This window comes from Gracilinanus agilis, chromosome 2, assembly GCF_016433145.1.
Source record: "Gracilinanus agilis isolate LMUSP501 chromosome 2, AgileGrace, whole genome shotgun sequence".
NCBI lineage: Eukaryota > Metazoa > Chordata > Mammalia > Didelphimorphia > Didelphidae > Gracilinanus > Gracilinanus agilis.
This window is the reverse complement of record NC_058131.1, coordinates 482,190,385-482,216,818: the sequence shown is the minus strand read 5'-3', so window position 1 is coordinate 482,216,818 and position 26,434 is coordinate 482,190,385. Positions and strand designations below refer to the sequence as shown.

The 26,434-nt window shown below is 36.1% G+C and overlaps 1 protein-coding gene across 1 annotated transcript in view; it reads right to left on the bottom strand.

The window, feature by feature from the left end:
- TTLL5 (tubulin tyrosine ligase like 5) overlaps positions 1-26,434 on the bottom strand; it is a 318,095-nt gene that overhangs the window by 268,712 nt on the left and 22,949 nt on the right. The window contains exons 3-6 of the mRNA XM_044664952.1: positions 15,048-15,130; positions 14,189-14,295; positions 9,333-9,463; positions 4,913-4,995 (exon numbers count right to left, since the gene is read on the bottom strand). Coding sequence (XP_044520887.1) covers positions 4,913-4,995; positions 9,333-9,463; positions 14,189-14,295; positions 15,048-15,130 — 404 coding nt within the window. The remainder of the gene's footprint in view (positions 1-4,912; positions 4,996-9,332; positions 9,464-14,188; positions 14,296-15,047; positions 15,131-26,434) is intronic.

Here is a 26,434-nt window from a genome sequence, read left to right as displayed (position 1 = left end):
GACAAGGGCAAATATAATTGCATATAGTTTACAGACAGGGAAGCTAAAACAGAAGTAAAGGTGATTAGGTGCTTGGTTTAAGAAATTGGTCAATGGTGAGATAGAATAGTAAATAAACTTATTTTCATATGTAGTTTAATAAGGCTCCCTTTTTGATAAGCAAAGGGGATGTGCATTTATTAAGCACCTACGATGTGCCAGACACTGTAAGCTCTTCACAATTATCTCATTTGATACACACAACACCTGGGGAAATTATTATCTCCTTTTTACAATTGAGGAAACCAGGAGGCAGATTGACTTGCCTGGAGCCACTTAGCCGGTAAGTGTCTGAAGTCAGATGTGAACTTGGGTCATCCTGACTATGAGCCTAGTGTTATATCCATATCCAAGCTCTTCCAGCTTGTAAGGTATTAACATGATGAAAAGTAGAAAGGAACTGTGCCATATGGAAACAGATGAAGGAGAAAAACTCTTATATTAGGACCAAGAAAGGGAAGATCTTTCTGGAAATGAAGATGATGTCAATAACATTTTTTTAAAGATACTTTATTAGTGATGAATTATGAGTCTGAGTCTTGAGAGAACAAAGTCACTAAAGAACTAAATCTGAGGCTAATTAATCCCAAATGGCAAAGGAGAGGTATGTAGCCATCACAAGTAGGCTACAATATATTAACAACAAACAATTACATAAAAGAAACATTGGAGAGGACCAATACAACCAAAGAATTGTAGAAACAGAATTTAAAAAGTAATTAGTTATTTAAGAGTCAAGATATAATCTACAGAGCAATTGTATACTCCATTGGTATATATTCAAAATCTAAAAACATAGAGAATTTCCAAAACAATGGATAGATTCCCAGGCAAGATTTATAGGAAGACAGGGGAAAAAGAGGCACAGAACAAGAAGTCATGGATGGATTACAAATTACAACATGAAGCAGTGTAACTATATCAATGAAATCCCAGATCATTCAAAGTATATTGAACAAAAAGAGCCACTTTCTGGTTTCTTGACAAGTCACAAAATTGGTCTTTGGAATTCATTCTCTTAGCTTATAAAATAAAAGTAATCTGTGACCTATAATAAGTTACATTAATAGTTTAGATTAAAATAAGTACTTCATTTTGATATTAAGAGTTCATTCGCCAAGGAATCTAGAAATCTTTTCTCATTTTCTATTTGCTTTCATAAAAGTCAACAGCACAAAATTCTCTCATTTCTTCTCTTTTGCCCTATGACCTCATTGGGTCCAGTATTCATCCATACCACCATCTAACGAATCAACAATATTAGTTCCTTTAGCATTTCTTGATCAGACTCTCATGAATTAGATTCTCCCATAAACTAAACTAATATTGATTGAATTGATGAATTCCTAGTACAAAGTAACATTATATAGCTTGTGTTCCAAACTTTAAACTAAATAATTCTATCTCTCTTGCTAGAGAGAAACATAAATGTGTACTGAAAGAAACAAATACTAAAATAGGAATATAACTGCCCCAATGTTTTAACTACCTGGGATTATATTTATTCAAGTCTTTAATCCAAGAAAAATCATTGACTTATTTCCTGAGATGTACAGTTAATTACTCTACTATGTATACCTAATATAAATAATATCAATTTTACTTATGTATTTCTTCACTATTCAATTGTCTTTATATATCTATTTTCTGTCTATTTACCTTAGGAATAATATTGCAAGCTTCTAGAAGACAAAAATCATAAGTTTTTGCACAGGGCAAATTACATTCTTAATAGTAATATGTCTATATTTTTTTACCAGTTTCCATTTATTTCATTTTACTCATCATAATTCTAGGACCAGTAACCCATAATTTACATTTTTCACTATAGCACTCTAAACCAGGGCTCAGGGAAATTAGAAAAATCTATTTTTGATTACACTTTAAGGCAACAGCTCGTGGTTTCTGATAAATGAAAACACGAAAGAACATGTATCATTTCACAACACAATAGCATTCACTCAATAGCATTCATATAGCTTAGGCTATATGTGGTGATATATAAGAAACTGAAGATACAATTTCTATTCTCAGAAAGCACTGTAAGAAGAAAGAACAAACACTTAGAAAAAAAGACACAAAAACACACAACAAAGAGATATATAAACAAGATCCAACTAGAAAACTGTAACAATTATATGTACAAGTAATAGAGTACAGGGATAATAGCTCTCTATCAGCTAATGGTTCTTCTTGCCCTTTAAAATCTGAAGGAAAATATTAATGCTGCATTTCCTCACTCATGAGACATTGATGAGTAAATTTCACTTTCACATTCATTACTAAACCTGAAAATACCTTAGCTCTATTAATATCAGCATAGTGATTTGGACAATTGTGGTACTCAGCTATCATTCCTAAAGGAGCTAAAGTTAATAGTTTTTTCCCATTAATTAATAAATTATACTTATATTATCAAGAGAACCATATTTGAAAATAAATCAAAAAGTCTCCAATAGAGTCCAGGCTTCCTATAGTATTCCATTAAATGGTATTTTTCTTTTCTACTTTTACCTATATTCTAATAAACATCTTCAATTTTAAAAGTGAGTTCTTAGAAATGTCCAGATTATGACTCATAGGAGATCTTAACAATGATTCTTATCTTGATTCAAATAGAATGGCAGGACAAGATGCTTCATTTGTCCCCCTGGCCTCAAATCCATTTTTTCCTGCCACAGATTCTCACATATTCACATGAATTTCTCCTTCCAAGCTTTCACTCTCCTCCTTCCCATATCCTCCTCCTTCAAATCTAGAAGGAAAGCAGGCATCAACCTTGGAAAGAGTTACTTCATGCAACTGGGTAATAGATCACATATTCCATGGGAAAGGATTCAGGTAAAGAAAAGAACAGAAAATTAAGAATTCTGTATATAGATAGAAGAAAAAAATATTAAGAGGTTTAAGTATCCATGTTAGGTAAAAAAGGCAATAAAATTCAAAAGTTTTGATAGGACAGGAACATTTTTACCTCAAGCTAAAGGCTAAACTCTGTGCCTGTTGGCACCTTCTCAAGCTTTTGTCTGGCACCTACACCAAATATCTAAGAGAATGAGAATCATTCCAAAGCTTTGTGGGAAGAAAAGGAGATAAATGTTCTTGCCAAGCATTTTGATCCATGCAGGGGGTCTCTGAAACAAGGAGTTGGGGCCCCTGCATACTTTATCAACCTTATTTCCAGAAAGTATAGCACTCTTTATGAGAGGGATTTTTGAAGAGGAAGAATGGGGGAGGGAGTAGAGATAGATAAAGAAAAAGATAGAGGGAAAGAGGCAGAGACAGAAATAGGGAAGCGGGGGAGGTAACCATACATTAGACATCTTAGGTTGACCAAGGAAAGTTTCATTTTTCTATATTGGGCTGATTTTAAAACAATTCACCATGGCAAAGAATTCATGAAAAGAAAAATGTCTTAGATGAGATGGAAACAGTTTTTTGACTCCTAACAAAATGAAAGACAAATTGATATCATATTTGACTTTCAATAGCAATTTAATCTGGCATCTTAGACTAAACTAAAGCCTTCTTAGAGATTCAAACAACACTAAACCCACTGGCATCTATTCCAAAGAAAAGTTCTCAAGGAGGCAGTCTTTATGCCAGGTCAAATCTGAACCAAAAAGGAGAAAAAAAACAGACATGAATTTGGCTTTATAACATATATAAAGATCTAGATTAAAGGGTCTCTCAAAGGGCAGTAGAGAGAAAGCCAGGCCTAGAGACAGGAGGTCCTGGGTTCAAATCTGATCTTAGACACTTCCTAGCTGTGTGACCCTGGGCAAAGCACTTAACCTCGATTACTTAGCCCTTATCACTCTTCTGCCTCAGAACTGATACTTATCTAAGATATGAGGTAAAAGTTTAAAAAAAAAAAAAGGCCTCTCAAGTGACACAGCCTTGCTTCTGTACAAATACCATTACAAAATCATATTAAAACCCCCTGAGCAAGAACATTTATGGGACATCTTATCTTTGCATTTGATTTCTAAGATTAGTTTGAATTTAGAACTTTAATCCAATTTGAAAGACTATCCAGTTTGGTTTCGTCTTCCAAATGATGATGATGAAGTAGCAGCTAGAGGTTACATGGTGCTTAAAAGTTTTATATTAAGAGGGAAATAGTAAGAGGGAAATTATAAGTAAATTAGGTGAACATAGAATAGTTTACCTGTCAGATCTATGGGAAAGTAAAGAATTTAAGACCAAGCAAGAGATAGAGAACATTACAAAATATAAAATGAATAATTTTGATTACATTAAATTAAAAAGGTTTTGTACAAACAAAACCAATGCAATCAAAATTAGAAGGGAAGCAACAAATTGGGGGAAAAAATTTATAAAAACCTCTGACACAAAGGTCTAATTTCTCAAATTTATAAGGAGCTAAGTCAATTGTAGAAAAAAATCAAGTCATTCCCCAATTGACAAATTTTGGTCAAGGGACATTAATAAGCAATTTTCAGATAACGATATCAAAACTATCAATAAATGAAAGTGTTCTAAATCTCTCATAATTAGAGAAATGCAAGTCAAAACAACACTGAGGTACCACCTCACACCTAGCAGATTAGCCAAAATGATGGTAAAAGAAAATAATAAATGTTGGAGGAGTTGTGGCAAAATTGGGACACAGGTGAATTGCTGGTGAAGTTGTGAATTGATCCAACCATTCTGGAAGGCAATTTGGAACTATGCTCGAAGGGCTTTAAAAGAAAGCATACCCTTTGATCCAGCAATACTACTACTAGGTTTATACCCTAAAGAGATAATAAGGAAAAATGTCTGGACATATTCTTCCCTAAAACAGAAAGTCAGGAAGAGATAAAGACCTATAGCTAGAAGAGAAATTTGCCATTTTCTTTCCACTTACACTGTTGATCAAGTAAACACCACGTCCCCTGGAAGAGGCCACAGGTTTTACTATCCAAGGTCCCCGGTCCTTTGAATAGGAATCTGTTCAAAACATTACAAGGAGAAAAGATAGATCATAAGTTTATACGTTTGTGAATGATGAACAAAGAGTATCCAGGTCCCAAGGGCATTTCTCAAGTCTAAATCCAGATCAGTAGCTATATGTTTCTTTTTCAAACAGCTTTAAAATGATTCATTTTACTTGCATAACCTTTTAATTCACCCTCTGATAACTTTCATTCTAAAATAATGGATAGGATAATACAAAAGAACTGCATCTTAACCTGTCACCATCCTCAGGAGTTTTTATTAGTCTGAGATTCTCATCCCATTTATTAAAGAAAAGATCTTGTCCAGAATTAAGAAATAGGGGGAAAGTTCATTTTGATCAGTATTTTGCAAATTCACTGAATTAGTTCTCCCTACTTAAAAGAATTCTATGAGTAACCTGTGAACTAAAAAAAGTTTTAGGAAATGGAGAAAAAGTGTAACTTTGTAAGTAATGTGGGATTTTTTCTTTTGAAGGTGTCTAGTATGTTCCACAGATTTAGTAGCCCCCTAGAAATGCATTAAGGGGCAACCCTAGTATGTATGAATATTCCCCCTTCTAAACTAAAGTATTTCGCATACTATAGTTTCACTTGAAACCTCCCCTAGAATGTGTGTATGTTGGGAGGGAGGGTTGGTAATTCACTAGAAAATAAGACTGTAATAATATAATTCAGAAATGGTCTAGGTGAATATCTTTTAAAGCTTAAAGTGAGCCCTATACCTTCATGTGACTGTTTGAAAGGCCCAGATTAGTTTTCCATTGGGTTAGTTTTACTTTGGGGAGTGGGCTCTTTGGCTAAGTCCAGGGGAGGCCGACAAAAGAGGAGGACTGATGAGCAGGCCCAGTAATACCACTGGCCACCACGGAAGGAGTAGGAAACTGTCATCTTTCTTATTCCAGTCTATTAATGGATAGCACAAGGATGAACCAATAGTACCAGAAGCCACAGTAGAGGAGTTGCTGATCAACCTCTCTCCTAACACATTCTTATTTCCCCCACTGCCCATTTCTCATCAGTTCACTTGTTTTGTCAGTGCTCTCTAAGCTCCTAGGTACCCTGGTATCTGCCCTGCTACTTTTTCTAGAGGAACCAGTTGGTCTTTCCACATGCCATAAATCTGAACCCTCTATTATATGTTGTCTCACCCAATTAGAGTGTGAGGTCCTTGAGATCAAAGATTGTCTCAATTTTCTGTTTAAATCTACAGTGCTTAGCCCAGTGCTCAGCATAAAGTAAGTACTTAATGTTTTTTGCATTCCACTCTATAAAAAGAGACAGAAGCAAAAGGACAGGAACAGATTAATAGACCTCCCCAAACTACTACCATAGCCAACAGTATTATGAAGCTTCTCTTTTAATTTAAACCTTTGCTTACCCCCTTCTATTCTTCAGACAGAAGTCCCTAAAAGCAGCAATTATTACCATTTCAAAGCAAGAAAAAAAGAGCATATGAAATAATGTGAGAAAGAGATTTTTCTTGATTTTCTATGAATGTTCTATAATATTCTATGAATACTATCATACCCCTGCATAACAATGCCACAAAAAATTAGAAGTATGTTTTGATCAAATTCCAACATAAAAGTAATGAAACCAAGGACTAGCCAAACCAAACTAGGATTCAAATCCCAATATTAACTTCCCTAGGCATCCATCCATTTGCCATCTCACTTAAGGCACTGGTCCTGAAGAAATAACTTGTAATTTGCTTCATCTAACATGAGGTTTTCATAGAACCAATTTGCAATGTTGCATGGTGTTTGTGTCTGAATAAAGAAACACAAAGATAAATCATATATTTCAGTGTCATTAATCCTAAGGCAATATCAACATTTTACAAAGTCCCATGAAAACTTCCCTTCATTCTAACAGAGACAAAGTTGCTGAGCAAAAAATTATATCTCTTTACCACTATATCAATATAATCAATTAAACATTTATTAAGTACCTTGCACATCAATATGTCACAAAGACTTTCAGGGTTCAACTCAATTCAACTTAAAGAATAATTCAGGGTTCAACTCATCTCCTTTATGGGCTGTTAGAGATGGCCTGCTTATGACCTTAACCTCAGCATCACTCCACCTTTGGTTAAGACCCTGTTGAGTAATCTGCCTTTGGCCAAGGCATTATGAGTTCTCTTCTGCTCTCTTTCCTTCCTCCAACTAGAAGCCATTCAAGATCTTCTGCCGCCTCCCCTCCTTATCAGAATTAAATATATTTTCAAAGGTTCAGGCTTCTAAACTTTTCAGCCAGCAGCATGACATGCCAATTTTCATCATTTGGAGTAGAGGAACACTTCCACTATTCAACCTCACTTCCCACTCCACCCATCCCCCTGATAGGTTAGAGCAAGTTTATAATTATTGGAGTATAACATGAAATGTCAAAGTCTGGGAAGTTCCATTATAAAACTTGCTTCTAGTTTTTAAGAAATATCAACAGAGATATAAAATATGCCTAGAAATTATTTTGGAGGGGTTGATACTAGGGTACATTTTTCCTCTGGCCTTTCTATGTCTAATAAAATTGCTGTTCCCTGGACTACTAAGTCTTTAGATCTGGACCCAAGCACAGTACCAGAATTTCATATTGCTATCATTGGTGAAAAAAATGGTTCTTCACTATTCATAGCTGAGACTGGATAAATATTCTTAACATCAAATGAAAAGAGGAAATAAAAGCAGGGCCCTAGACTGAGAGGCCTAGGTACCTAAAGTTTTTTTTTTTGTTTTGTTTTTTTTGTTTTTTAACTTTAAACCCTTAACTTCTGTGTATTGACTTATAGGTGGAAGATTGGTAAGGGTAGGCAATGGGGGTCAAGTGACTTGCCCAGGATCACACAACTGGGAAGTGTCTGAGGCCAGATTTGAACCTAGGACCTCCTGTCTCTAGGCTCGACTCTCAATCCACTGAGCTACCCAGCTGCCCCTAGGTACCTAAAGTTTTAACAAGTTTTAATATTACCCCTCTAAAATAATCAGATACACCACTAACAAGATCCAACTTGACCATGCTATATAATAAATGAACAAATTGAAGGTTCCTAAAAATCTAGGCTCCTAAAGGTTCAAACTTTTGTCAATAAGATCTAGGCCTTTCTACAAGGGATCTTAACCTGGGGCCTGTGATTTTTAAATTTGGATAACTATATTTCAATAAAATGTTTCCTTTGTAATCTTATGTCTTTTATCTCACGCATTTAAAAATCTTATTCTGAGAAGAGGTCCCAGTCTTTACAAAACTGCTAAAGGAGTTTATGACTCAACATAGTTTAAGAACTTATTAATTTAACAAATAATTGTTGTGTGCCTACCACATGTAAAGGTAGTCTTAGAGGTCCTGTTTTTCCCCTCAATGCTAAAAGTACTTTCAAGTGTTCATGGCAGGATCAACTCTAGGAAGCTATGCCTATTAGAGCTATGAATTTAGCTTCCCTATATGGTCATTTGCTGGAAAATGTGTGATAAGTTCTGATAGGGCAAAATTATACAAGATCTAAAATCTGATCTCTTTTTTGCCGCTTCGAATTTTCAACTTAGCAAGGCAATTTTACTATTGCAATGTCAAAGTTAATATGTACTTTAAAAAATAAACTACATAAATAAACTTATAGTTTCACATACAATCCTCTTTTGTGGTCTTTATATCAGGATGTTTATGTATCTTGATGATTAAATTCATACTAAAAAAGAAAAAAATTTTAATCTTCAGTTTAGATAGGTATGAGAGGAAAAGGTCTGGGACTGTACATTGAACTAACATGGAAGAAATTAGGAACCAGAAGGTTCCGGAGCCTTATAATCATCTCTGCGAATGGAACTCAAATAGTCAGATTACATATGATATAGTCACCTTATAAATATGTGTGTATGATATAAAAACATAGAGGATATAAAAAAAAAGACTAATAGAAGACATGGGGTACTTGGACACCAAAGCACATAAATGAAGGACACGAAAAGTAGCCTATGTGGTAAGAGGGATAAGTGACATTTGATATTAAGCTTGTATATCTATATATGTAGCTCCTTCTAGGCAGATGAAATCAAGTGTCCTTACAGGGGTACTGTTGACAAACAAACAAAACAGTAGTATGCGTGAATGTAGTACCCAGAAAGTACACTCAGACACATACAAAGCAAATTATCATAGTACACAATCCAAATAAAGTTAATTAAGTCTATCGTTAATCTTGCGTTCCTCTGCCTGGGAACTACAATTCTTTGAATTATTGTCTTCTTTTCTCATAAGCTGGGGATAGTCACTTGGGTGAATTTGGCTCAGGTATAATAGTTGGGGATCACAACACTCTCAATCACTTACTACAGAATTCTGCATACTCAGCTGGCAGGAGGAAGGTCTGAGGGAGGATGTGGAATGCCTTGAATCCATGAGTATGTTGCATTCGAATAATGTTTTTGTACAGTCGGTCCTTCCGGGTTAGTTCATAAGACCTAAAATCATACAAGTTTTTTTTTTCTTTCTCAGTCAATTGTGTTTCAGAGACTTGCCAGTATACTCATACTCTGAAGGATTGACAAAAACAGACAGTAGATTTTAGGTATGATAGGAATATGAATTTAAATGCATAGTAATAATACTGATTTTCTATAATATTTTAAGGCTCATCACCAACCCTGTGCTATTCCCCTATGGGGACCTAATTACTTCACCCAAGACACAAAGCTGGGAAAAATTCATTTGAGGTCTAAAGAAATACTATCACATCAACATTTTAATCAGAACCTTCAGAATGATTAATTCTACAAATTTCTCCATTAATAAATTCTGCTATAATTAGTTGTAACTCTAGTTTACCTCTCAAAGTTCCTGTTTTCCTAATCACTATCATCCATAACTAATGCCCTTCCCATCATATTTTTCTATAAACCTACATCCCTAAGGTGTTAGGCCCCCACCTTTTCTGATTCCTATTATCTACTATTTATCACCCTTTGGAATCCCATTGCTATTATGAATAAATGCTGCTTCACCCTTGCCTTCTTACTCATATACATTCTTTTTTTTTTTTTTTAAAGCCTTACCTTCTGTCTTAAGAATCAATACTGTGTATTAGTTCCAAGGCAGAAGAGCAATAGGGCTAGGCAATGAATGTTAAGTGACTTGCTTAGGGTCACATAGCTAGGAAGGGTATGAGGCCAAATTTGAACCCAGGATCTCCCATTTCCAGGCCTGGTTCTCAATCCAGTGAGTCGCCTATCTAGCCCCTCATACACATTCTTTTTAACCATGCATAACCAAAACCCACCTTTCTCCTAGGGTTACCACAACCCTTGCACCACCTCCTCTTCAACGCTGGCCAAACTTTTTTCATGTCTCTTAACTCCCAGGCTTTGGGTTTAGCAACTTCCTTGTTCCTCCCATTGCCACTTGGGCTCATAGCATTTAGAGCAAGAAAGATCACCTAGTCCAACCTTCTTATTTTAAAGATAAGGAGGCCCAGTGGAGTTAGGTAAATTGTCTAAGAACATATTGGTAGTAAATAGAAGAAACATGACTCCAACTGTAGCATTTTTTTCTAATATACCACTATGCTCATTTTCTAGACCCTTAGTTCTGCTACCTTTAATTTACAACATATTTATTTGTGTTTATGTTGTACCTCCAAAAATTTAGACTCCTTAAAGCCAGGGGCTAGTTTTCTTATTTGTCTTTGTATCTCTAGCACCTAGCACAGGGCCTTGAACACTTTTTTTTTTTTGGCAGGGGGTTATTGTGGGAGACCTAGGTTTGTTATTTCATCAGAGCAGGGAACTCCCAAAGAAGAAATTCCCTCCAGCAATGCAACCAGCACAAGCTGCCTGGGGTACCGAGACATTCAGGGTCAAAAATGCAGTATGTGTCACAAAGGGAACTTGAACCCAGCTCTTCTTTTTTTTTTTTTTTTAAACCCTAACCTTCAGTCTTGGAGTCAATACTGTGTATTGGCTCCAAAGCAGAAGAGTGGTAAGGGCTAGGCAATGGGGGTTAAGTGACTTGCCCAAGGTCACACAGCTTGGAAGTGTCTGAGGCCAGATTTGAACCTAGAACTTCCTGTCTCTAGGCCTGGCTCTCAATCCACTGAGCTACCCAGCTGCCCCCAGAACCCAGATCTTCTTGATTTCAAGGCTGGCTTCCTATCCATCATATGTCACAATGCCTTTCGTCTCACACGATAGATACTTTACAAATGCTTATTGAATTGAATTTACTCAACAACTTCTCCTGCAGTATTTAGGTTGTCTAATTATACCACCCTCTTCTGACCTTTGCTGCTACCATATAAATAGCCTTCAGGAATCTTCTAGCTTCTTCAGGGATCTGGACCTGGTTTCCTATTCACCTTGTGCATCATCCTTGGTGCCCTAACATTCATGTGAACAGCTCTTCTGATTCACTGACCTCACAGCTCCTCTTCTTCTTCAGCTCCCATGACTTTGGTATTTTCCTCCTCTACTTTGCCACACAGTGTAGAAGGCCCATTTTAGACCTCACCATCATCTCTAACACAATTCCAACCTTAAAGTCTCAAATTCCCCTCTCTGACCATAATCTTCTCACCTGTCACGTTGATCTTAAGATGATATCTGGTCTCCGGATCCCTCTCTTTTCTCCAAGCACTTCAATCCTATCCTATTGCCCCTTCCATCCTATTAAAGTCTTGACCAAAATGATGAATAATTTTAGCATTGCTTTCTATTCCACCCCTGCATATTTCTTTATTTTGCCCTTCTGTCATTCTTTTCCCTACCCCAAGTAATATCCAGCTCAAGTAATCCCTGTCATCCACCTTCTCTATTCCTATTCCCAAGTATTTCTGAAACAAGTTAATTAGGTCCAATACAAATTTATGTTTTCTAACCTTAATTGGTCCTTCACTTCTACTGTGATACTTGATTTTGTCTCTTTTAAATTCTTTATCGCATTGAGCACAACCAACTCCAAACTTTTTCTCCTCTCTTCAAACTACCAACCTTTTTCTTACTCCATTTCATCAGAAGACTTTGCCTTCTAAGAATTAAAAAGATCTAGGTACTCCAACATGAACTCCCTCAACAACTCTCATATCTCAAAAATTCTAGCAATCATCTTCTAATCTCTATTTCTATCCCATCTCAGAAGATGACAAGGTGAAATCTGCTATCAAAACTAACTGTTCCATTGATACTTCTGATGCTATTTTTCTCTGTTCCATTATCCCTTTAAAATGTAACTGGAGTCAGAAAGACTAGAGTTCAAATCCTGTCACATATGTTAACTAAGCTGTATAACCTGGGGGTAGTCATTTAACCTCTCTAAACCTAAGTTTCCTCAGCTGCAAAAGAGGAATAAATAATAACACCTGTTAATGAGATACGTAAAGCACTTTGCAAACCTTAAAGCAATAGATGCAGATCAGTAATCCACATAGAATATAAAATCTTAGACAGGTACCTCGGGGATCGAGAGATTCACTGGCTTGCCAATAGTCACACAGCTAAATTGTATTAAAGGCAAGACTAGCAAGAAGCTATCTGGATAGAGATCTACTCTGTCCTGCCTCTCATTAGATATTAAATAGATATTCAATATGCCCCTCATTAGATATGAATTTGTAGAACCAATGCTCGGGCATCAATTAATCTAACTTTTCTTATAATTCTTAAGGATTGTGTAGAATTTTTATCTATATCAATAATTCAAATACCACATGTCTGAGTGGTTTCTGAGAAGAAACTGGATCTCTAACTTTACAAAGTATGTAATTCCCATAGTGAAATCCAAATTTCATTTTCTTTTTCTTATACTTGTTTTCATGGGGTAAACAAATCATGATTTACCTCTGAAAAATGGTAGCAATGATTTTTTTTTTTAAGTTTCCCTATGTGCCTACATTGGAAGTTCAGCAGCCACTCAGAGGCCTAATTCTACTACTGACTAAACAATAAGCTCTGACTTGCTATTTCCAAACTGGGTCAGTTCACTCCAGCTTAGGCAGAATTGAAGCTCCCCATTCATACAGACTTAATATAAACATTGATTGGTTTTATTTCTACTGCAAGCTGAGCTCAAGCATTCCACTAGCCTCAGCCTCCTCAGTGGCAGAGATTACAATTGAGTGACACCAAGTCTGGCAACAATAATCTGTTTAAATTTTTAAAACTAGGATATGATAACAAACATTACGTGTGTGTGTGTGTGTGTGTGTGTGTGTGTGTGTTAAAAAATCATTGGAGACTCATGAGAACACCAACTATAAAGCTCTGGATGAGACCAAGCTATAAACAGGATTTTACAAGGAACAAGTTGCTCCAGGATTTAACATGTACTTATAGAATAGTCATGGTTAGCCCTGGACAAAACCACCTCTGACACAACCAAGTTGGCCAGTTTGGTGACTTACAGCCCCTTTTCTCTCTTAAGAATATTTAGCACCCCTCAATTACACAGGTCTCTCTCTACCCTCCCCCGTATCAAAAGCTACTCAGGAAAAGATTAGAAACTCATTTACACTAAGCTATAAAATGATTTATTAGAGCTTAAAATATTGTCCCCTCTCACAACTATTGTCTCCTCTCAGAACACTGTTGCTAAAGACAACAAAGCCTTCTGCTAAATGAATAGAAGAGACAGAAGACCCTTCTGAAGTCACTGAAATTATAACAATGTATGTATGTATATCACACACACACACACACATATATATATGTAGTATAGAATGTAGAAACACATATGACTAGCCTCAAATAGCATCTTTCTAGAACAATTCCAACTTGCAAACATCAATCTTAAAGCACTCTGACATTTTTTGCTAGTTCAGATCTGAAATTTCAAGGAAGTTGGGTATGATCCTCCCTAAGGCCTATTTCAGTCCTTAGACTCAATGGTCTTTGGTTTAGTTATCACACAAAAACTATAGACAATTTTAGCTTGAGACCACTAACAAATTTCATTTGTACTACAATTCATATTTTTTACTCTGGTCCCTTGAACCCAAAAAGGCTTCTTGAATAAATCCAGATGCACATCCACATTTCTTACTCTGGAGTAGGAGATAGAAAAGTAGAGAGGAGAGTAGGATTTGATCTTCTATACATCAGGAATGATTTCTTTTAAAAGATTTATTGTTTTCTCTGTTTCCCCCTGTGTCTAAAGCTGGTAATTTTAAATGTTGCTAAAAGTGAGTGTTCTAGTATTACCTGGGAAAGTGATTGACCTTTTGCATTTCAGAAAGAGTACGAAGTAAGAAAGGCTTTAGATGGGATCCTGTCCACATGAGGTTATAGTCAGTGCTGCTTGGATGAACCTAAGGGACATAAAAGGAAAAGATAAGACCACAACCTAACCTCCATCTAGGGAGAAAATTAGCCAACTGATGTATTCATTATACACCCAGAAAGGCTAAGAAGCAGTGCTGCCAGGAGTGACAGTCTTGCTAGTCTTAGACGAGACTGGAAAGTGGTCATACAAAACCAAATATATTAGAGCTGAAATATCATGGATAATGAGTTTCAAGGAGAGCTCAGGTAAGAGAGAATCAACAAATCACAAAAATGAAACAAAAAATAAAGTTATTCTCCTTAATTTCTTTTTAGAATAAATAATTTCATGCTCCTATAAACATTAGCTCTTAAGTACAAGTCATTATCAGACCCAGAATTCTTCAGAAGCAAATGAATTTACAATATAAACCATAATCAGTTATGGTCAAGACTTCCACCAAAATTTCCATTTCAGACTTCAGGTTAGAATAAGAGTACAAAATTAGAAATTTGAAGTCATTCCCAAATATCCAATCTTTTGTGGGGAAACAGCCTCTAAAAAAGGCCAAGAAAATCCAAGTATTATCTATAAGAGAAAAGGCACAATACTTCCTTGTGGGGCTATTTTCCATGCCCTGGAAGAGATGACAACACTATTACAAAGAGCGGGTTCATTTGCTTTTTAAATCTGGCTCTGTTAAAAGGAAAGGTTAGCTAAGTGGCAAAGATTTAAGCTCTATGAATGGGACAGCAGAAATAAAAAAACCATTACCTTACATTACACTAAAGCACTTACTTCATGAAATCCATGAGCTGTCAGAATGCTACGCACCAGACGACTATCCGTCCGCACAATCTTATAGGACAAATGATATCGTTCTTAAGGAAATAAAAAAAGGTATGTTACCAAGAAATTATTAACCAGAGATAAAAAGCAAGCTATCAGAGCTTTAACCTAAATAAAGCTCAACAAAATTATACTGGATATCTTTACTCCAAAGGAACATTACAACTAGATGAGGACTGTATTAAATATTCCCATATTTCACCAAGGTAGCTAAGTGGCACAATGTACTAAGCTGCATTCAGGTAAAATGCAGCCTCAGACATATACTTATCAATTATGTGGCTCTGAACAAGTTACTTAACCTCAATTTTTCAATTGTAAGAAGGGGAGAATAGCACCTACTTTCCCAGGGTTGTTGTGAAGATTAAATGAGATGTTTACAAACTGCTTAGTACAGTGCCCAGCACATAGTAGGCATTTAATTAAAACCTGTGTCCCTTCTCAAAGAGATATGACCAAGGAAAATATTTTATAATACTGACTACTTGGGGCCAGTAACATATGACAAAATCTACTATATGAAATCCCCTATAAGATTTTCATCTTAACAATTAAAGTTACATGTCCCTTCATTTGTGATTAAATTTCTATGCAGATGATTCCTAGAGACAAATCTCTAACCTTAATCCCTCACCTAAACTCCAGCCCCACAACACAAAACTGCCTTTTGGATATTTTAAAATGATAAAATGATATTTAAAAATTCATACCAACTAGAAGATAACAAATATAGCAAAACATTTATTCATAGTTGAGGAACTGCAATTCAGAACAGCACTCTGTCTTACTTAGAAAGGGATGTTCAGGGAGGAAGGGGAGAAAAGGGATTTTTATTAGGTTTAATTCTAGGAAACAGAAGGAGGAAATATATTCAGGAAACACTGAACAGTCAAACTACAGGAAGAAGTATTGCAGAGGTGTACTTGCAATTATCTCTGTGCAGGAACAGGAGTAGTTAGAAACTGCTGAGGAGTTTGGGAGTCTTCTTGGGGGAAGCTAGAAACTGCTGGTCAGGTTAGACAGTCCTGGGGATTGACCTTGGATTGGGGGTGAGGGGGCAGTTAGAGAATGCTAGTCAGAACAGGGTAGGGGTCCAGAGGTTGTTGACACAAAGCATCTTGAACTTAACATCCCCCCACCCCAACCCTGCCAAATTAATTACCTTTCCTACCCAGAACCATTCCTCTTCCAAACTTCCCTGTTACTACTATCCTATTCACACCACTATCCTATTCACCCCAGTTTTCATACCTTTAGTGCTTTCAACTTTTCGCTCTCATTTACCTGACATAGCAAATCAGATGCTAAATCTGGCCATTTCTATCTCTATAATATCCCTCATAGACATCCCTTTCTCAATACTCACACAGTCACTGTCCTAATTAAGGCTCTCATCACTTCTCATCTAAACTATAGCAGTAGCCTCCTAATTAGTCTTCCTGATGTAATTTTGTTCCTCTTCTACTCTATCCCTTACATAGCCCCCAAAGTGACTGACCTAAAGTGTAAGCCTGAACATATCCCTCCCTGGCACATTCAATAAACTCCAGTGAGGGGCAGCTGGGTGGCTCACTAGATTAAGAGCCAGGCCCAGAAATGGGAGATCCTGGGTTCAAATTTGGCCTCAGATACTTCCTAGCTGTGTGAACCTGGGCAAGTCACTTAATCCCCAATGCCTAGCCCTTACTGCTCTTCTGCCTTGGAACCAATACCCAATATTGATTCCAAGAAGGAAGGTAAGGGTTTTAAAAAATAAAATAAACTCCAATGACTATTATCTCCAGGATCAACTATAAAGTCTATTTGGTTTTTCACTATCTGGCTGCTTCTAACCTTTCCAATCTCCTTACACAATTCTCTTCTCCACCTACTTTGCAAAGCTGTCATACTAGCCTACTTACCATTCCATACTCCATTTCCCACATCTGTGAATCTGTACACTACCTATCGCCCATGCTTGGAACACACCGTCTCCTAACTTCCATTGCCTGGTTTCCTTCAATACTTAGCTCAAGCACTACTATCTACAACAATGGTTCCCAAACTTTTTTGGCCTACCGCCCCCTTTCCAGAAAAAAATGACTTAGTGCCCCTGGAAATTAATTTTTTAAAAAAATTTAATAGCAATTAATAGGAAAGATAAATGCACCTGTGGCCATCACTGCCTCCCTGGATCGCTGCAGCACCCACCAGGGGGTGGTGGCACCCACTTTGGGAATCACTGATCTACAAGAAGCTTTCCTTCATTTCCCAATTAGTAGTGCCTTCCCTTCCAAAACTATCTTGTACTCATTTTGCAAATACCCTGGATATGTATATAAATTTGTATAAATTTCCCATTTTAGAATGTAATAATTTTGGAAGGTACATTCCATTTTCCTTTTTTTTTTTTTTTTTTTTAACATTTGTTTCCCCTGCGCTTAATACAAGCCTGGCATACAGTAGGTATTCAATAAATTTTTGGTGACTGACTGATTCTAACTTATAGATTATTTTATAATGTAGCTAAGAAGCACACAAATCTATTCTTAAATGGACCAACCTACATAACATTACATCTTAGAAAAGATGACTCTCTTTAAAAATAACTGCTCTCAAGGGAAAAGACAAGATGGCAGAGTGATAGGAAGCAATGCAGGGAGCTCTTCTCGAACTCTTCCAAAAAGATCTTCCTTACGGATCTAGAAAACGAACCAGATAGAAACTTAAAATCCATAAAGTCAACAATGGGTCCCTTTCTAGCACAGATCAGCATAACAAGTTAGAGATGGAGGTCTTTGGACACTGAAGACAGGAGTCTAGTCAGAAGCACACCTCACAGAGAATTCCCGCCTACCAAAAACAGTCTATACCAGGGAAAGAGGACATTTCAAACCCAAACCGGTATACCCACAGAGCCACACAAGTATACTGCCATAAAGACAGGTGCCAAATGGCAACTTTGTGACCACAAGCTAGCTTCAGTTATTGATCTAGGATAAACTAAGAAGGGTCTTTGAACATGGAGTTCCCCGGGAGGGAAAAGAGAAAGTTCAGAAATCAGCAACAGCCGTAAAAGTAGAGTGGTTCTACTTGCTATTGTTTGTCCTTCATTTTCAAAGAGGGCCAACAGCATCACGAGGTGATATCTTGACTTGTATGTGAGTTGGATTTAAGTAAGACAGAGTTGCACAAAACCCTTAGCCACACTCTCCCCTGCAGTTATCCAAGTCCAGTGGTAAGACAAAAGTCAAGACAAGTGGTAAATGGCAATGGATGACCTTGGTGTCTTTAAGTGTCCTACTAAGCTACACTACAGCACAGTTGAAATGAATTGTTCTCTTCTGTCCATTCCACTGGGGGAAATCCTCACGAGCCTGGGGTAAACCACAGCCCTACCCCCAACTCGAGGATGGGTTTGTGGCCTGTCATTTACCCACGACATCATATAGTCCATCCACCAAGCTGGTTTTACTGGGTGTGGTTGCTTTGAATGATACAGCTACTGGAGTCACAGGTGAGAGTCCAAGGAGAGGTGGGGCTCAGCAAGACCTCACACCAGAGATGTTAATCTCAGAACACCGCACTACTGCTACAATGATTATTGCTATTGCTAAAAATAATAAAAGTTAGCAATTATATTACTCTACAATTTACAAAGAGCTTTACAATATGCTCTGATTTGAGCCTCACAGCACTGTGAAATAAATGCTTCAAGAAATTAATCCCATTTAAATGCAGTTGACAAAGCTGAGACTAGATGCCTCTAACAGAAATTATTGTTGTGTAGGTTCTCCTTTTTGCTGACTGATTAGGGTCCTCTGAGCTGAGGATCTGGAGACTTAGCATAGCCTTGAGTCACATGTCTTTCAGAAGAGTGACAAAAGATGAATTCAATTGATGTTAGAGTCCAAGCAGCTGGCAACTGATGTCAAGTCAATTTCAATAGCAAATATTAATACTAAACTGTCAATATTAAAGCACAAACCTTATTTTACTATGAATTAGCCATTTCTCAGGAAGAGAACTTTGTACAAAGGTTTGTTTGGGTATCTGTTGGGAAGTGTCAGCTATATGAAAACAAAATGTACCAACAATTTCACAAAAAATAAGAGTGCAACCAAGATGGAAGATTCACTGTTAAAGATATAACATGAGGAAGTGAAAAGAACCCAAGACTCCTTTTGGGACTAGAAGCCTTAAGTTTAAGTTCTGACTTGGTTACTACATGTGTGACTTTTCAAATCTTTAAAATGTAACATATGACAGACAGATCTGACAACTACCAAATTACTCTCCAAAAATCTATGACATAATGCCTCAGAAAAATTCTGTAGTAGCATAACTCACAAAAAGATGAGGTGAAATAACTGTCTAACCCCCAAAAACTTAGAAGGCCAGCATGAAGAATCTAGTACATCAGAGTGGAGGTGGAACCCAAGGCAGTACACAAAGGTAGGACCCACCATGGTGATGGTGGCCATAGAAGAGCAGGGGATGCTGGTCACAGGTCGAAGTTACTTACAGACCAGAGTACAGCCTGGGAGAGTATTAAATACAACTCTGATTAGATCTTACCACCTTAGAAGAAGAACTAAAAACAGATAGATTCCCCAGAGCCAGATCTGATGACAGCTGCACAAAAAACCTTAAGTATGGAATTGTGTTCCCTTCACCACGGTTAGAGTCCAAGTTTCACAGTTTTTTAAAGTAAAAGAAAAGAAAAAGTCTGGAAAATAAGCAAACAACAATAACAAAAAAATAAACTCAACCTAAAAAGCTATTTTGGTGCCAGAGAAGACCAAAACACAAAATCAGAAGACACCAAAGTCAATAATGCTACATCTAAAACCTCTAAGAAAAATCTTAATTGCTCTCAAGTCCAAAAAGAATTCATGGAGGAGCTAAAAAGAGATTTTAAAAATGAAATTTAAAAAGTAGAAGAAAAACTGGGAAAAGAAATGAGAGTGATACAGGGAAATAAAAAAAAGAGTCAACAGATTGGTAAAGAAGGCACAAAAATACTGAAGAAATTAATATCTTAGAAAACAGAATACACCAATTGATTTTTTAAAAAGGCATAAAAAAACATCAAAGAGAAGAACTCCTTAAAAAGAAAAATTGGCCATGTAGAAAAGATATGCAGAAATGCACCAAAGAAAAAAAAACTATGGCCCTTTAGAAAAAGATTTACAAAAATTCACTGAGGAAAAGAATTATTTACAAAATAGAACTGGCCAAATAGAAAATGAAAAACAAAAACTCACTCAAGAAAATCATGCCTTAAAAATTAGTTGGGCAAGTGGAAGCTAATGACTTCATGTGACATCAAGAAATAAACAAAGTCAAAAGAATGAAAAAATAGAAGAAAATGTGAAATATCTTATAGGAAAAACAAATGACCTAAAAATAATTCCAGGAGAGATAATCTAGGAATTATTGGAATAACTAAAATTTATGATTTTAAAAAAAAAGCTTAAACAATATTTTTCAAGAAAATATCAAAGAAAATTGCCCTGATATTCTAGAACCTGTAACAAATTAAAGATTACATTTTATTTTGGTACAAAACAGAGGGCAAAATAAAAATTGAAAGAATCCATTAATCACTTTCTAAGAGATCCCAAAAGGATAATTCCCAGGAATATTACAGCCAAATTCCAGAACTAAAAGGACGAGGAGAAAATATTATAAAAAACCAAAATGAAACATATCAAATATTATGGAGACACAATCAAGATAACACAAGATTTAGCAGTTTTTACATTAAAGAACTAAAGGGCTTAGAATATGATATTCCAGAAAGCAAAAATGTGTATTATTCTTCAGGGGACAAATGGGAATCCAATAAAACAGAGGACTTTCAAAAATTCCTAATGAAAAGTCTAGAGCTGAATGGAAAATTTGACTCTCAAATACAAGACTCAAGAGAAGCATCAAAAGGTAAACAATAAAGAGAAATCAAGAGACATTCAATAAGGTCAAGATTTTGTGTACCTACTTGGGAAAGTAGAAGGCATATACCTAGAGAGAGGGCAAGGGTATGAGTTGAATATGATGGGATTATATAAAAAATTAATTAAAGCAAAAGAAAAAGGAATGCTTTAGGAGGAGGAGGAAAGGAAAAAAAGAATGGAGTAAATTATCTCACATAAAAGAGGCATAAAATAGTTTTTACAATAGAAGGGAAGATGAAAGAGGTAGAGAGGGGAACATGTGAACCCTACCCTCATTGGAATTGGCTTAATGATTGAAGAACATACTCAATCAAATAAGGTATAGAAATCAATCTTACTCTATAAGAAAGTAAGAGGAGAGAGAATGAGAGAATAGAGTTAGGACTGATGGAAAAGAGGGCAAATTGGGGCAGGTGGTGGTCAGAAACTAAACAAGAGGAAATGGGATGCAGAGTAATACACAGCAATTATAATGGTGTAAATTTTTTTACAAGTCTCTAATAAAAGCCTCATTTCTCAAGATAGAGAAATGAGTCAAGTATATAAGAATACAAGTTGGAGAGATGGAGCCAAGATGGAAGCCTAGTAGCAGGAAAAACTTGGAAGCTGCTCAGAAATTTCTTCTAAACTGATCATTACAAAGTGTCTAAAAAGGACAGAGGTCAAAACAGGATGAGTAATGGAACTCTTCCACTGGACACAGTATGAAAGGTAGGAAGACAGGGGATTTCCATGATATAGGGGGGCAAAACTGCACAAGGAACTATCCCTCCCACCCACTCACCATGCCAGTGAGAACCAGGGCTAGGAAAATCACCAAATTCTTGGGGGGTTACTGAAAGCATCACAAACTTACTCCTGAGGGCTGTGCCAGAAATGGGCAGTGAGACTCAGGGAATAGCAGGTAGCTTGCTCCCACATAGTAGCAGCAGAGACAGCATCAGCTAAGGGAGATAGCCTCAGGGCAAAACTTAATGCAGCCTACTACACTACAGACCCACCCCTGAAAATACCAGCCATAGGAGGTAGGGCTCAGAGTTGTAACAGCTGAGGCAGCAACAGCAGCAACAGACAGCAGCACCAGCATCAGAGGGAGATAGCCTCAGGGAAAAATGCTTTAAAGGACATTACACAAAGAACAACACAGATCTACCTGCTCTCACTCCCTCAGGCTTCTGATTGGGAAGGGAAGATACTACCAAGGCAAAGCCCTGTGAAACAGAAGCTAAAAAAGCACTGACCACCCACATGCAGGAACCCTAATCCACTAGTGTCAAAAAGAATAAGCAACAGAAAAAAAAAACACAAAAACTCTTGACTGGATAATTTTTATGGATAAAAAGAGCAAAATACAGAAGTAACAGCAGAGAGTGACAAACAAGCAAACACATCCAAACTCTACCCCCAAAATGGAAATTGGTCACAAGCGTTTAAAGAACTTAAAAAGGAGTTCAAGAACCAAAGGAAAAAGATAGAAGAAAAATGAGAAGAAAAGTGAGAAAAAGAAATGAAAGTAATACAAAAAGAGCATAACAGCTTAAAAGACAAAATTGCCCAAATGGAAAAAGAGGCACAGAAATCAAATGGAGTAATAAGCAAATTGGAGACCAGAACTGACCTGTTGGAAGCCATGAAAAAGCAATATGGACCAAACTAAAAAGGAAAATCAAAAGATCATAACTGAAAATTGGTCTTTAAAGACTAGAATTGGACAAGTAGAAGCTAATGATCTCATAAGACAACAAGAAATAATAAAGCAAAATCAAAAGAATGAAAAGCTAGAAGGAAACATGAAATATCTCAATGAAACAAAAAAATAACCAGGAAAACAGATCCAGGAAAGACAATTTGAGAATTATTGGACAACTTGAAAGCCTAGAACAAAACAAAACAAAACAAAAGCCTAGACATGATAGTACAAGAAATTATCCAAGAAAACTGCCCTGATATTCTTGAACAAGAAGGCAAAATAGACATTGAAAGAATCCACAGATCACATCCTACATTAAATCCTCAAAAAGACAACTTCCAGAAATGTTATAGCCAAATTCCAGAGTTTCAAGGCAAAGAAAAAAATACTGCAAGCAGCTAGAAAGAAACAATTAAGATATCAAGGAGCACCAATCAGAATTACACAGGATCTGGCAGCTTCCACACTAAAGGATCACAAAGCTTGTAATATGATATTCAGGAAAGCAAGAGAACTGGGCTTACAACCAAGAATCACCTATGCATCAAAACTAACTATATACTTCCAGCAAAACTAACTATATACTTCCAGGGGAAAGTATGGGCATTTAACAAAATAGAAGATTTCCAAGCATACCTAAAGAAAAGATTAGAACTAAAAGGAAAATTTGATGTCCAAACACAAAATTCAAGAGAACCATAAAAAGAAAAATAAGAAAAAGAAAAAATGTAAGGGCTTCAATAAGGTCAAATTTATTATATTCCTATATGGAAAAATGTTATCTGTAACTCTTAAAAATTGTTTTCATTATCATGATAGATAGAAGAAATATGTGTAGGTAGAGGTTGTGGTATTAAACTATTTAGAATGATATGTAAAAAAATTAGGGGAAAAAAGGATTGTACTAAGAGAAACTCAAAGGAAGAAGTAAAATAAGGTAAATTATACCACATAAAGAGGCACATTGGGTAGTGGAAAATATTAATATAAGAAGGGGGGAAGAGAGTGGTGACAGGAAATAATTAAATTTTATTCTCAGTGAAATTGGTTCTGAGAGGGAAGAACATCCAGATTCATTGGGACATAGAATTCTATCTTACCTGATAGAGAAGTAGAGAGGAAATAAGGAAGGGGGCTGTGGGGAGAAGGAGTATTAAAAGGGAGGGAAAAGATCCTAAAGAGAAATAGGAGGCAATAAGAAGAGAGAGGGTGGAAAAGAAAGTAAAATAGGAGTGGGGGAAAAGGGGGACTGATTAAAAGCAAAAAAATGGTGTGGAAGGAAACAGTGAAAGAAGAAAGATCAGGTTTAAAAGAGGACGTCAAACTGATGAGGAATATATAGGTGGTAATCATAACTCTGAAAGTGAAAGGGATGAACTCACCCATAAAATGGAAGTGCATAGCAGAGTGGATAAAAAAACAAAATTCTACCATATGTTTACTACAAGAAACACACATGAGGCAGGTAGACACATACATGGTAAAGGTATACCTTTACCTCTAAAGAGAGGCTGGAACAGAATTTATTGGGCATCAACTAAGAAGGCAGGAAGCCAAAGTAAAAATAGGTCTGATTAAAAGAGATAAGGAAGGTAATTACATCCTGATGAAAGTCACTATAGATAATGAAGAAATATCAGTACTCAACATGTATTCACCAAATGGTATAGCATCCAGATTTTTAAAGGAGAAACTATTGGAGTTTAAGGAGGAAATAGACAGTAAAACTATACTAGTGGGAGAACCAAAACCTTCCTCTATCAGATCTAGATAAATCAAACCAAAAAATAAATAAGAAGTAAGAGATGTGAATAAAATCTTGGAAAAATTAGAGTTAATATATGGAGAAAAGTAAATAGGGATAAAAAGAAACATACCTTCTTTTCAGCAGCACGTGGTATATTTACAAAGAATGACAAGGGGCAGTGGAGCCCATTTTGGGAATTACTGGTCTAAATCAACATCTTACACCCTATACCAAGATTAATTCAAAATGGGTAAATGACAAATATAAAGAGGAAAATCATAAACAAATTTGGTGAACATAGAATAGCATATCTGTCAGATCTATGAGAAAGGAAGGAATTTAAGACCAAGCAGGAGATAGAGAACACTACAAAATGTAAAATGAAAAATTTTGATTATATTAAATTTAAAAGTTTCTTTATAAACAAAACCAATACAATCAAAATTAGAAGGGAAGCAACAAATTAGGGGGAATTTTTATAACAAAAAGCTCTGACAAAGGTCTAATTTCTCAAATTTATAAGGAGCTAATTCAATTGTACAAAAAATCAAGCCATTCCCGAATTGACAAATGGTCAAGGGACATGAATATGCAGTTTTCAGATAAAGAAATCAAAACTATCAACAAGCACATGAAAAAGTGTTCTAAATCTCTCATAATTAGAGAAATACAAATCAAAACAATGCTGAGATACCACTTCACACCTAGCAGACTGGCCAATATGACAGTAAAGGAAAATAATAAATGTTGGAGGGGTTGTGGCAGAATTGGGACACTAATGCATTGCTGATAAGAGTTAATCCAGTCATTCTGGAGGGCAATTTGGAATTATGTGCAAAGGGCTTTAAAAGATCCTTTGATCCAGCAATACCACTACTAGATTTGTACCCCAAAGAGCTAATAAAGAAAAATACTTGTACAAAAATATTTAAAGTCACGCTCTTTGTGGTGGCAAAAAAAATTGGAAAATGAGGTGGGTATCCATTGATTGGGAAATAGCTGCACAAATTGTGGTATCTCATAGTTATGGAATACTATTGTGCTGAAAGGAATGATGAACTGGACTATTTCCATGTGACCTGGAAAGACCTCCAGTGATTGATGCAGAGTGAAAGGAGCAGAACCAGGAGAACATCGTACACAGAAAATGATCCATTATAGTACAATTGAATGTAATGGACTTCTCTACTAGCAGCAATGCAATGGCCCTGGACAAACCTGAGGGACTTAGGAGAAAGAACACTATCCACATCCAGAGAAAGAACTATGGGAGTAGAAACAAAGAAGAAAAACATATGATTGATCACACGATTGGGGATTTGGACTTTAAATGATCACTCTATTGCAAATATTAATAAAATGGAAATAGGTTTTGAACAACGATACATGTATAACCCAGTGGAATTGTTTGTCAGCTCCAGGAGCAGGGAGGGAAGAGGGGAAAGAACATAAATCATGTAACCATGGAAAAAAACCACTATAAATAAATAATTAATTTAAAATTAATCTATTAGTTAACTAACTAAAACAAATTTTTAAAAATATTCATAGCTGTACTCTTTCTGGTGGCAAAAAATTGGAAAATGAAGGGTTGTCCCTTGACTGGGAAATAGCTGAACAAATTGTGGTATATAATGGAATATTATTTGTGCTGTAAGGAATGATGATCTGGAGGATTTCTATATGAGCTCGGAGAACCTCAGTGAACTGATGCAGAGTGAAATGAGCAGAATCAGGAGAACAGTGAACCAGAAAGTAAAACATTGTGGAATAATCCAATATAATGGACTTTGCTACTAGTAGCACTGCAACAAGCCAGGACATTCCTGAAGGACTTTTGGAAAAGAATGCTAACCTAATCACATTGAGAAAAAGAACTATGGAAATAGAAATGCAAAAGAAAAACATTATATCACTTATCACATGTATATATATATATATACATATATATATATATATATAT